Source organism: Nicotiana tabacum, chromosome 24 (genome assembly GCF_000715075.1).
Source record: "Nicotiana tabacum cultivar K326 chromosome 24, ASM71507v2, whole genome shotgun sequence".
Classification (NCBI taxonomy): domain Eukaryota; kingdom Viridiplantae; phylum Streptophyta; class Magnoliopsida; order Solanales; family Solanaceae; genus Nicotiana; species Nicotiana tabacum.
Genome location: NC_134103.1, coordinates 23,695,319 through 23,707,979, shown reverse-complemented (window position 1 = coordinate 23,707,979; position 12,661 = coordinate 23,695,319). Strand labels below are relative to the sequence as shown.

At 38.6% G+C, this 12,661-nt stretch overlaps 1 protein-coding gene across 2 annotated transcripts; it reads right to left on the bottom strand.

Annotated features, from left to right (window-relative positions):
* Positions 1-7,271: 7,271 nt before the first annotated feature.
* LOC107767612 (late blight resistance protein R1-A-like) lies at positions 7,272-11,527 on the bottom strand. 2 transcript variants are annotated; one of them, XM_075248121.1, is made up of 3 exons: positions 8,700-11,527; positions 8,405-8,594; positions 7,272-7,657 (listed from the first exon to the last, which is right to left on the bottom strand). In XM_075248121.1, exon 1 carries the CDS (start codon positions 11,296-11,298, stop codon positions 9,181-9,183), a length of 2,118 nt encoding a protein of 705 aa, XP_075104222.1. In that variant the 5' UTR covers positions 11,299-11,527; the 3' UTR covers positions 7,272-7,657; positions 8,405-8,594; positions 8,700-9,180. The 2 variants fall into 2 exon arrangements, with proteins under 2 accessions (XP_075104222.1, XP_016442150.1); XM_016586664.2 differs by lacking the exon at positions 7,272-7,657 and having other exon boundaries at positions 8,336-8,594.
* Between the last annotated feature and the right edge of the window lie 1,134 nt (positions 11,528-12,661).

The window sequence follows — 12,661 nt, the reverse complement described above, 5'->3', positions numbered from 1 at the left end:
CACGAAACCATGACTTTTGTTCGTCGCCTCATTCTAGAAGGAACCAGACTTTGGAAATCCTTAGAGATTTTCTGAATTTTGGGCGAAGCGGGTGTTCTTGTATTTCGATAATTTCTCTGGAACTTATTCCCTTTCTTTAATGGACCCAATCTCTCAAACACGGAAGTCCTCACAGTTGACTTTCCAAGTCGATCAACGACAGAAGGCTTGTTATAAGCGGCATATTCATCTTCTACAGTGATATAATTATTGCTCGCCCTTCTTATGGAGATGCGCACTGGTGACGGTTGCTTGTATCCCAAACCTTCACGTATGGCTGGCATGTGGGCCGGGCCCGGTCCTAAGTGGGCTTTGTGGGCCGGTCCTAAGTGGGCCCGAGCTTCTCGGGCTTTTTGTAGGAACCGGCCCGGGCCCAACGGATACTTTCTATTTTTTCTAAAATTTTGTAGAAGTTAGAGAAAAAAATAGTAATAAAAATATCTAAGGCAATTCCTTGTTAATTATATTATAGAAGTGCGACCTAAACTTTTTAATTCAAATTTGAAAACAAAAATATTATAAAGAGATATTCAAAGCAATGCGTTATAATTTTATTATAGCATTAAAAAAATATGACAATATCTTTTTTAGTCTTCCTCCGCCCTATGGAATGAGAACAACAAGGTGCTAATACTACCATTGAGAAGAAAAAGAAACTAATCAAGATGTGCCAAAATACAAGTTACATATTAATTTTTGTTCATACAAGTTACATGGTATCTCTTACAAATTTCATAAATCCTTCAAGGTCCGGAGGAATTTCCGTTGGTGGTGGCGAAAAAGAAGCTAGGTCATCACCGCTTCCGGGCGAAGCAGCATCCTCCGCAAGTTCAACTAGCATTGCTTCGTAAGCTTCGTCTATCTCTGGTTGTGATTCAGCAAGTCCAAAATTTCTTCTTTCTGAACGGATCCAATCTCTGAAAGTTACTGATTTTTCCAAGCTCTCCCGCATAGACGCTCTATAATCACCGAGTTGAAGTCTTGCTTGACTGAAAGCGCTCTCTGATGCCACAGTTGAAGCTTGAATAGTTAAAATATCTCGGGCCATCCTTGAAAGAATCGGAAAGTGTTTTTCTTTGTCCTTCCACCATTCCAAAATATTAAAGGAGCCGTCGGGATTCACTTCCTCAATTCCCTATGACAAATAAACTTCAAGCTCATTTAGTTGTGAAAAATCACTAGTACTAGAACCTTGAGAACCCCTGAACCCTGCCCAAGCACTAAGTGCTCTTACTCCCGCAGTTCTTTTAGATGATTGAGAACTAGAAGAAGAAGGAGTTGGAACATTTGGTCTAGCATGATCTAATGCAACTTGATAAGTATTATAAATAGTTTGAACATTTATTTTAATTGAGGCTATTGCGTCCGGAAGTTTAGACAACTCTTCATATCCAAGTGTAAAACCATTATAAACAGTTTCATACCAAAATTGAGGACCACCTAATTTCATAGTAGGATTTAACAAGGCAGCAACACCATAAATAGGGGGAATAGGGAAAAAAAATATTTTTTAAACTTTTTTCTCATAGAATCAATAGCAAGTTGATAAATTTTCCCACCCTTTGAAAAATGATCAAACAAATTTGCAAGTTCTGCAATATAAACTAAACAGTTAGAAATAGTAGGATAATATTGCCCAGAAAATTCATTTGTAGCAATATAAAATTTTAAAAAAAACTCTACAAGCATTTTAACATTAGCCCAATCCTCATTTGTAAGATGCTCATCATCATCACTTACATGAGCATTAAACGTTGAGTTTATGAGGTTTCTATATTCATATGCAATAACTAAACTTTCATACATGTAATTCCATCTAGTTGGACAAGGTTTAGGAACTTTTCTTTCTCTTAGGCCAAGTTCATCGCATCTTTTAAAATATTCTCTAAGTCGACTTCTACGGTTTGAATAAAAAAGCCAGTTAAGAGCCATTTTAACCTTTTCAATTTCAACATTTAAAATTCTCATACCATCACCTACAATTAAATGGTAATATGACAAATACATCTAACATGAAAAATGTTACTAAATGTAGGACATAGTGTAGTAGTAAGCAAGGCTACAACATTTGTGTTACTAGTAGCATTATCCATTGAAACTAATATTATTTTATCACTAATGCAAAAATATCTACAAATATTTGTAACCGTACTAGAAATAAACTGCCCTGTGTGACGTGAATTAATTATTCTATAGGCAATAATGCGCTTTTGCATTATCCAATCCTCATCAATCCAATGACTGGTAACAGTAAGGTAATCACAGTCATTACCACTTCCACCAATATCAGTTCTAATAGCAATACGACAATTTACATGAGTAAATAAATAGTTCAATTATTGTTCATATTCATGTTTATATTTATAAATATTGCTCTTTGCGGTTGTGCGAGGAAAACCTTTATAAGTAGGATTAAAAACTTTTCTAATATAATGCACAAAGTGAGGGTTAGAAGGAAAACTATAGGGTAAGCACATAACAGTAACTATTTTTGCTAATTCTTCCCGATCTTTTTTTGGATCATAATATTAAATACCACCGGTAATAGTGTTAATTCGTGGTTGAAATTGATTTGACCCGGTACTAAGGTCAGCCTGACTAGGTACACTTGTCCCCTCGGCCAAAGCATTCATACGAAAATATCTAACTTTATCGTGAGGGTGTAGCAATATGTGTCTAGTCAAACTTCCTGTCCCCCCCCCCCCCCGACCTCTAACATATTTAAAAGCTAACTCTTTGCTACAAGTTTTACACTTAGCCCTATTTTTTTTCTCTTAGTTGAGTAAAAAATGGCCAAACAACAAATCTTTCTGTCCGTTTAGAAGGTTGTCTAGAACAAGTAGGGGCAGTAACAGGAGGGCCAGATGGGGCATCATTTGGATTATTATTAGTTGGGTTAACTTCAGGAGCATGACTAGTGGGTGTATCGTCATCCGATTGCGTTTCATCAAAATCTATTTTTTTTATCATTATTTTCATCAATAGTTGGATTACCATAAAAAGTATTCATATATTCATGATTTAATTGTTCGCCGGGTGCAATATTATAGAAAAATTGACTCTCGATAAATTATAATAAACTATTATCGCTATCAAGAATAGCGGTATAGGACGAGTAACAGGTTTGGGTCGGAGAGCCGGGGGAAGTGGAGGAGGAACATATTGGCCACTAGATTCACCACTCTTGGATTTTTCCTTATTTTTACTAAATATTGTTTTTAAGGAATAAGCCATCTTAATTAATCAAGCAATACAAAGTAAATAAAGCAAACAAAACTATAATATTAAAACTTAAGAGTTGGAACGAATTTACCGAATTGACGAACAACTTGTTGAAAATTAATTATCGTTGAAGACTTGAAGACTTCAATTCACCAACTTCATAATTTTTCATAAATTGTAACAATAAATTAAGTCATTATAGAAGAAAATTAGAGAGAGATTGATGATTTTGTGAGAAAAATGAATGAATGAGGGAGTATATATAGTTGAAAATAGGGAAAAGTGTAATTATAAAAAGTTTGGGATTAAAACAAAGTTGGGGGTTAAATGGCTATTTTATAAATAGCCAACGACTATTTTGGCAGAGGAAACGATTAGATTTTAAATGCCCAAACGGGCAGATTATTTTTACAAATTATGGTTGTTGGGACCGTTTGGGACCGTTTAGGCCCGCTAAGACCTGTCCGGTCCCTATCTCAAACGGTCCGGTCTCGCAGGCCTCAAGATAAGGACCGGCCCACTTGTCAGGCCCGCCTCCCCTGGTCCTGGTCTTAAACGGTTCAGCCTGTTTAGGCGCACTGCCCACATGGGCCGCGGTCCTGGGCCGGTCCCGGTCCTGGACCGGCCCACTAGCCAGGTTTACCTTCACGCAGTTGCCTCGTCACATCTTCTTATGGGAGCTTCCCTAACTTTGACGGCTGATTGGGATTGTATCCAGCTTTTGCAAATAGCCTGTAAGCTTTAGGATCAAAACCTTCATCTGTCCGTTGTGTAGGGAGTGCCACATTCTGCAAACGATTTTGGGCCACAAACCCTGCAAGTGGCTTTGAGGACAACTTTACTGCCTCAATTCGTTACCGGAAGAGTTAACTCATTTAGCATGTTAGTTTGGATATTTGATGATTCGCCTTCATCTTTTTTCCTTTTAGGGACATATTGGAGTGCAGGAGTTACTTTCTTGCCATATGACGTAATATCCCCTCTATAATATTTACTCGAGTTAGGTTGCACCTCTTCAGTAACAGCTTTGGCTCTACTAGCAGTCACCTCAGCTCTTTTAGTTGTGGGCTCGTCATTCTTGCTTTTCATGACATTATCATCTTTTAGCTCCTTCACAATGCGGTTCTTCAAGTAGAACTTTGCATCGGTGAAGTGTGACTCAGCCTCGGTGAATGGCTCATCATCAGCAACTATCTTCTTCTCGACTTCACCCTCGTAGTATTTTAAACATTGATGGTAGGTAGATGGAACTACTTTATTCTCATGTATCCAAGGCCTTCCAAGCAAGACGTTGTATGAAGTCTTTGCATCGATCACATGCAACCATGCACTTGATTGCATATCTTTAATGGTAATTCCCAACCTGATAGCACCTATGGCTCTTTTCCCCCCTTGGTTGAATCCTTGAACCATCACACGACTTTCCGAGAGTTCATTCATGGGAATACCAAGTTCTTTCACAGTACGAATTGGCAAGATGTTCACTGAGGATCCTCCATCAACCAAAATTCGATTTACCCTTTCATCGCGCATATAGCCAACCAGGTACAACATGCGGTTATGAGAAATGTCACCTAGTAGAAGATCATCATTTGTGAACGTAACATTTTCCTCACAAGCATTAACTTCTTGAGGAATGGAGTCAATGAGCTTTTCCAAAGATGGTGTCGATGGTAGGTCATCACTCTTTTCTTCCCCTTTGTCAGTATGGCAACAAGAGGCACCAATCCCTTCATGGGAAATCTTCGTGCGGAACCAACTTGGTAAGAACTCCTCTAAGGTCACTAGATGTCGTGACTTTTGAGGATGGTACACCTTCACTTTTGCTTTCTTCAAATGTTTAACTGGATTCTGTCTCCTTGGTCTTTTCACCATCATTTTCCTTGTTGGTTTTTTTATTGATTCATTTCGTGGGCTCCTTTTGTGGAACCTACGGTGAGTCACCAACGTCCAACCTTCATCATCATCATGGTCGTCTACTTCGACTTTGTTATTCTCTAGTAATTCTCCATCTTTGATTTCTTTTAAACTACATAGCTCATCTAGACTGAATGAGCCAAAGGTGATAGAGACTTGGTTCGCACTTGCCTTCTCATCTTCAAGCACGATCTTCTTTTCACGGGCCAAGTCCATAACTTTGTCCTTGAAGAAAAAGCACTTCTCGAGAGGGTGGCTCACGAGTTGATGGTATTTGCAGTAATTTGGGTCATTCATTTTACCAGCTTCATTTAGCCGCTTCATCTCTGGAAGCTCAATGGGATTTAACTCGAGGGGTTCTTCAAAAATTACTGGCACATCAGAATCCAGAAATGGGTACTCCTTCTCTTGCATTTCTTTTAGATTCAACTTTCCACTTGGTTTATCTTGAAAAGAAGTGGATTTCGCACTCTGCTTCTTGCTCACCTTCATTGTGAACTTCATAGGTGATGTGTGACATTCATAGCTTCTTTGTTTTTAGACTTGGGTACAAACTTGCTCTATTTCCTGACTTCTTGCTTGTCGTTCCCTTTGCAAGGCTCATAGATAGGAAACCTTTCATTTCCAGCGGAGGCCATGCTTAACTCCATGTCATGGTCACGAGTCGCAAGTTCTTCAAATGTGCTAGTCTTGATACCTTGCAAGATGTAGCGGAGTCCCCAATGCATGCCTTGGATGCACATCTCTATGCCCGAAGCTTCACTAAGCCTGTCTTTGCAGTTGAGGCTTGCATTCCTCCAATGATTGTTAAAGTCAATAACTGTTTCACCCTTTCGTTAACGAGTATTTGTAAGTTCTATCATACTCACAATACGTATCATGCTATAAAATCGATTGAGGAATTCTTGCTCTAGTTTATCCCAACTATCAACAGATCCAGCCTCGAGGTCTGTGTACCAATCAAAAGCATTTCCTTTTAATGCGCGTACAAACTGCTTGACGAGGCAATCTCCATAAGTCCCAGAATTGTTGCATGTCTCAACGAAGTGCGCCACATGTTGCTTTGGATTGCCTTTGCCATCAAACTGTTGAAATTTTGGAGGTTGATAGCCAGCAGGCATCTTCAACATATCGATCCTTGAAGTGATGGCTTTGCATAGGTAAAAGGGGACTTAGAAGCAACTTCATATTTGTTTTTTATAGTCCCTTCAATGAACTCTTTTAGTTGATTGATTATAAGTATCCCTTCCGAAGATACTGGAATTTCCTTAGTGGATGTAACTTGTCGTGGGGGAGGATCAATCACTTGAACTTCTGGGAGTTTGCTAGGTGCATGGGTGGATTCTTCTTCCATCAAGATTCCCACCCTGTCTGTTAGCTTGTCAATTCTAGCATCTTGATTTTGCATGCACTTGGTCAAGCCAGCGATTGTTTCCGTCAAGTTTGCCAACTGCTCTTCCACAGATGAAATATTTGTCACCATGGCTTGCATGATTGTTATAGATGATGGGGAGTGGCATGGATTGTCACACATATTGATTCTCGAGTGCCTCATGCTATGCGGTGTAAGTGGGGAAGATCCGTCACTTGAAATATCATCATCTTCCTTCACAATAGAGTTCTTGGATCCTAAGAGGTCAAGCAGAGCTAGAGTTTTCTTGATCTTTTCAGCAATATCACTTCCTCCTTCGGATACGTTCGTAGAGGATCTTCCTCCTTTTGAGGATGAAGATCCAAAAACAGGGGTTGATACGAACGGCACTTGGAGTACTTATTGTCCCAAAGAGCTTGCTTTTCTCCTCATAACTGGTCCAAAGCTTCCAAAGGTAACATCGAGAATGCTTTCCACATCAGCATAGAATCTGGAGTTAGCAGCCTTGGTGGATGTTGATCTGGAGTTGATTTTCTTTGAAACCATTTCGACGTTCGTGAACTTTGATGATTGAAAAGTTGAGATGAGATGTAGAGATTGTCCCACTGGGCATGCCAGAATTTGTAGACAATAAATTTGTGTTGAGAAAATAAAATCAAGACCGAAAAATATTGCAACAATCGTAGTATTTTATTTCAAATATTTGAGTGTTACAATCTCTATGGTTCCTCTGATTCTACTTTTCTAATATAAATTCAAGGTCTTTGAGCTTGATCTTGAACCTATATTTGTTTCCATAAACGAAGATCGTGGATTCAACTAGCATGAACTTTGATTTGAACTCGTACTCCTTGAATCTTGATTTGTTCTTCGTTTTTGAGCTTGAGCTTGATTTGTACTTTGTTCTTAAGCTTGAACTTGGTTTGTTCTTCGTTCTTGAGCTTGAACTTGATTTGTTCTTCATCCTTTAGCTTGAACTTGATTGTTGAACTTGAACTTGATTGCTTGAAGCTTGAAACATGTGGAGGAATTTGCAGCGTTTGATCCACGAGCACTTTGTTGCTTCTTGTTATAACTTCTGGTGTCTTTTCTGGGTTATGAAGACCCCTATTTATAGTTGTTGAAGGGAAGAGTTATGATAAGAACAAACTCTTTCCGACCAATTAAATTGAAGTGTGACTAGGCCGCATTTGATTGGCCAGAATATGTCACTTGCACACGTGGCGCGGTTTCATTAGCCTTTTAATTTGGCTTGGCATGTCTTGTCATTTTGACACGTGGCACGATCCTATTGGCTCTTTCGTTTGACTTGGCTGACATTTTGGGCTTAATGAAGTGGGTTCATCACTTTAGCCAAATGGATTAAGACTTATTTATTTAATCCATATATATTGGACTTATATAATTAATTTAAATATATTAGCCCATAATATTTATTTGGACCAATATATCTTGAATTTAAAATATAGTCCAAATTTTTTTATGGGTTTAATTTTTAACAAAATTTATATGCCTACAAATGCCTATTAGCTTTCTATGTGTTTCATGGAGAAAAACATATGATGATTTCCTATTTAAAGAGGTAGTGATGTGTTCCTACACTGTGCAATTTAGAAAATCGCCCATTTAAAATGAGTTGCTACAGTGTAAATGTATCTACACACAAAGTTTTATCTCAAATAATAATGGCAGGAGGTAAGTTGATTTTACTATTCCGCTGCAATTCCCCTCTCTATATGTGTTGGACATTTTTAGGATGTGTAAATATCTTACCGTAATAGGCAGTGACAATATCCGTATCAAATTGTCTAATTCAGAGTTAAATAGACTACAATTTGAATACGAGTTTAATACCTCAAATAGACTACTCTGTTGGGAAAGAATGAATACAGAGTGACCCCCAAATCCTACACTTTTAGAAACGTGCAAAATTACAGAGTCAACAATTAACCACATGATCCAACACGATACTGTTCACCATGTGATGACTGATGAGCGAGTTGCTTGTGAGAGTATACACGGGAAGAGGCACTGGCATTTTGCTCTGTGAGTATAAAAATTAGTAGTAAAATTATAAGATTAATTAATTGTCAAATAAATAAAGTACTTAATTAATTGAAGCAATGCGTACTAGTAATTGGTGCATTACCGTCTTATCCGTGTGAGAAGATTCACTTTCTTTGCTCTTTCCTTGCAGAAATCATGCGACAGGTCATGAACCGACATGCTTTGATCTTACCACCAGAACTCCTTTTAGTTCCCATCGCTAGATTTCTTCCGATAAGATTCCCCAAATAACCTTATGCTATTTACTCCAAATTCTTGCCTTCGCAACTTTTTACATTTCCTTCAGAGACCCCTAACTATGTTAACTTTGAAACACTAATCACACTAATCACTATGATCTAAGAATCTTCCAAAATAAGCAAACATTTGAGTCTGTGAATGTGGGGGCATAAATTGTTGACCATTTGTTCCAAACATTTTTCTTTCTTCTCCGTCTCTGCCAGAATACCAGCTACCATAATAACCGAAAGAGGCAGCTGACCGCACCTTTTTGCTATTTCTTGCCCAATAATTGTTAGGAGAGGGGAGCAGCTTTCTTCCCCAAAGTACTTTTTTAGTAGCTTCTAACTTTCATCTCCTTTAAACATCCCAAGCAGAAGGGGTTCACTTTTAGATCTAATACGATTGGCTACTTTATAATTTCGTGTTGTTAAAATGACTCTACTTCCATTTTTGGTAGATGGAAGACAACCTATCACATCATCCCACACACTAGCTTCCCACACGTCATCAAGAAGGATAAGATATCTTCTGCCATACAATGTTTTCCAAAGCTCAGCAGCTAATTCAACATCACTGATTTTTCTATGTTCAAAGCGTCTACCAGTAAGAATATGTAGAATCTTCATTAACAACTTCTCACGTGAATGTTCTTGAGACGCATAACACATTGCACGCACGTCAAAGTGATAAACAACTAACTTGTCACGGTAGAGTTTGTAGGCCACAGTCGTCTTGCCTATACCTGGCATGCCAACAATTGAGATAATTTCTCGCCCTCTGCTTCCTTTTGTTAGTAATTGGTCTCTTAACCTTTCGGTGACATTATCAATACCCTCAATATTTTCAATCATTGCTGGAGCCCTTGCCAAATTTGATGCTGTACGAGCTGTGCCAGTATTCATTGTATCTTCAACCATGTTCTTTCTGTGAATCTCTGCTACCAGTGAGCTGATAAGAGTAATCTCCTGTATGATATCTAGGAGCCAATGCTCGACAAATGAGTGAGGAAATTCTTTGCTTATACCAGCATCAACTACATATTCCACCTCATATGCTTTGTTAATCAATTGTGTAGTATGATCTTGAAGTGCCTTGAGCCTATTGTGTTGCGCTTCAGCAACAGACCTTAGAAAAGGTTGCAAGCTCTCCAATTCCTTTTCAATAATTTGAAGTTGATTCTTGACAAAAGCAAGTGAATCTGAACAACGGTCTTGGAACTCCTTCAGGTTGCTTAAGAGGAAATTAAAATAGCTTATTCTATGGGTACTTCGGAAATTAGATTGGAACACCTTCCGGGTTATGTGGTAGATCAGCATCTTGATGAGCTGATTGGTACCCTGCAAATCTAGAGCTAGCGCTCCATTTGCTTTCTCCAACACCACCTCTTCCTTCTCCTCGTTATCATATAATGAGTAAATGAGAAGTCCGACATCAACCATCACAGTGTCAATATCTCGAAAATGAAAATCAAGAACTTGTAATGACAGATTACGGATGAAATTGGTAATAAAGAGGCTGAGCATCTCATGAAGGGTTGCTATCTGATCATTCCAAGCAGCTATACGAATGGGATTGTTAATGATTGGTAGCTCATTCAAGTTGTGTTGGAGAGTCTCCACAAAGCCAGCTTCACAATCAGCTACATGCTCAATTTTGATATTGGCACACCATCGTGATTGTATTGTCGACTTCAATGCTTGGAGGACCTCGATATAGATCTTGCGGGTGCCTGGTTGGATGAGCTTAATCTTTGTTCGCAGGAGATCAGATAGCAAACCATTCATTTCACCGGAGGCCAAGTCTTGATTCTCGTTGCTACGGCCTGGCAAATACAACCAGGAGAGCATTGCTGCGTGGCCGGCCACAGCTAAAATGTGAGTGAAGAAAGTACGCTGACTCTGAGGCTCTAAGCATCTGTCTGAAAGAAAGCAGACGAAATTTCTCTGCAACTTCAACTCGTTCAAGACATCTTCGAGTTCTTTCTTGGGTCCCGGAACAAAAAGTAGTGAACTGGAACCATAGATCTTCATTAAATCACTGAGATTCCCTACAACAGTGTCAATGAATTCCATTACGAATTCGGCAGTAGCAATACCGTTCTTGTAGGCTACTATTTTGGGAAAGGAGTATTCAGCTTTCATTTCCAACTTAGTAATCCAAAGCTTCTCTTGCAACTGAGAGATAACACGATCGACGTGCTGGATCTTGCTGGTCTTTCTGAGGTCAACGGAAGCTTCTTGAAATAGAGCGTGCACTTTACGTGTGACATGTAGCATGTCCCATCGATCTGTCAATCTCTGCAAACTGAGGAAAATATCAAGAAATCCGAACTCCCTTTTAAGGAACTTGATTCGATCCTGTGAAATCTCTGGCATATCTAAACCCAGTTGATCTTCAATCTGCTGCAGAGGTTCAAGGGGATGGTATTTCATTGAAGATGGGTATTTGTTTGAAAGCATCTCTCTCCCTCTTTCACAAAAGTAGTTAGTTAGTAATAAGAGAAATTGCTATGGGAATCAACTGCCAGGGGAAGAAGGAGAGCTACAAATTAGACGTCTGAGACAGCCTTTAAAGTTTCTTTACTCTCTTTGGTTTCCGCTTGTTCAGAATTTTATATTTAGGACTTAATTGTTTCCAGTTGTCATTACATTTTATTTATTTGCTTCAATTAAACAATAAGTAAACTTGTTGCGCGTCCACATTATTTATACTCCTTCCTCCGTTGCACTTAATCTATTTTTTTTGTCCGTTCAAAAGTAAATGACCTATTTTTAAATTTGAAAAACACTTTAGCTTAAACTTTCAATTCTATCTTTAATGAGAAACTTTTATAATTACACAAATACTCTGGACCCCTTTTTGACTTGTTTAGGACCACAACAGTCAAACAAGTGCACATACATTGAAACGGAGAGAGTACCTTTTATTAATGTCCTCGAGGTTCCTTTTCCCTTATACTTTGTCAATTATTACATGAAAGACATAATATGTCACGCCCCGAATTATGGATTAACTAGCATCGAGTGGACCATTGTGACTATATAATTAACCTTTCCATGTACACATGACTCCTTACGTGCATCTCACATCGGAGTGGAAGGAGAAAGTGAAAGATTTATAAGACATAACACAAATTCATATGGTACACGTTTTTGCGCTGGAAGATGACGTAGCTCAAGAGATAAATTCGTAAAATCTAGCATAAAATGTGTAATAACTAAGCTTGAAGCGAGTGTGAAGTTAAAAGTAACAAAGAAGAAAAAAGCTTTTGGCTGGAAAACACTATGAGTGTGTTTGACTAAGCTTATAAGTTGGTCAAACTGGTTTATAAGCACGTTTTGGCTTATCTACGCGTTTGTTAAATATCCAAAGTACTTATAAGTCAAATGCTCATAAACTAAAATCAACCATAAGTTATAAGTTGGTCATCCTCATCTTATGACTTTTTAGCTTATAAGTAGTTTGTATACGGCCAAAATCGATCAGTCCGTCGTACGAACTGGTCGAGATGGTAATACTTTGATCGAAGAGCGTCTTCGTAATATCAGATTGAGGTCCGAAGTTAGGTCATCAAGCTTTGAGTTCTAGGACCGATCAATGCCAAGCTCGATATCATTATAGAGCTCGAATCCAAATAGAGCTACAAAGCGAAATTATCGAGCTTAAGATTCATAGACCGACCGGCACCAACCCCGAATCGATATCAGACTCAGAGTCGGAATCGAGCTCAAGTCAAGATCAAGAGCTTGAGTCAATACTGAACTCGAGTCAATATCGAGCTCATAGACAAGAGCTGTTGCAACCGCACTAAGGGAGAGAATC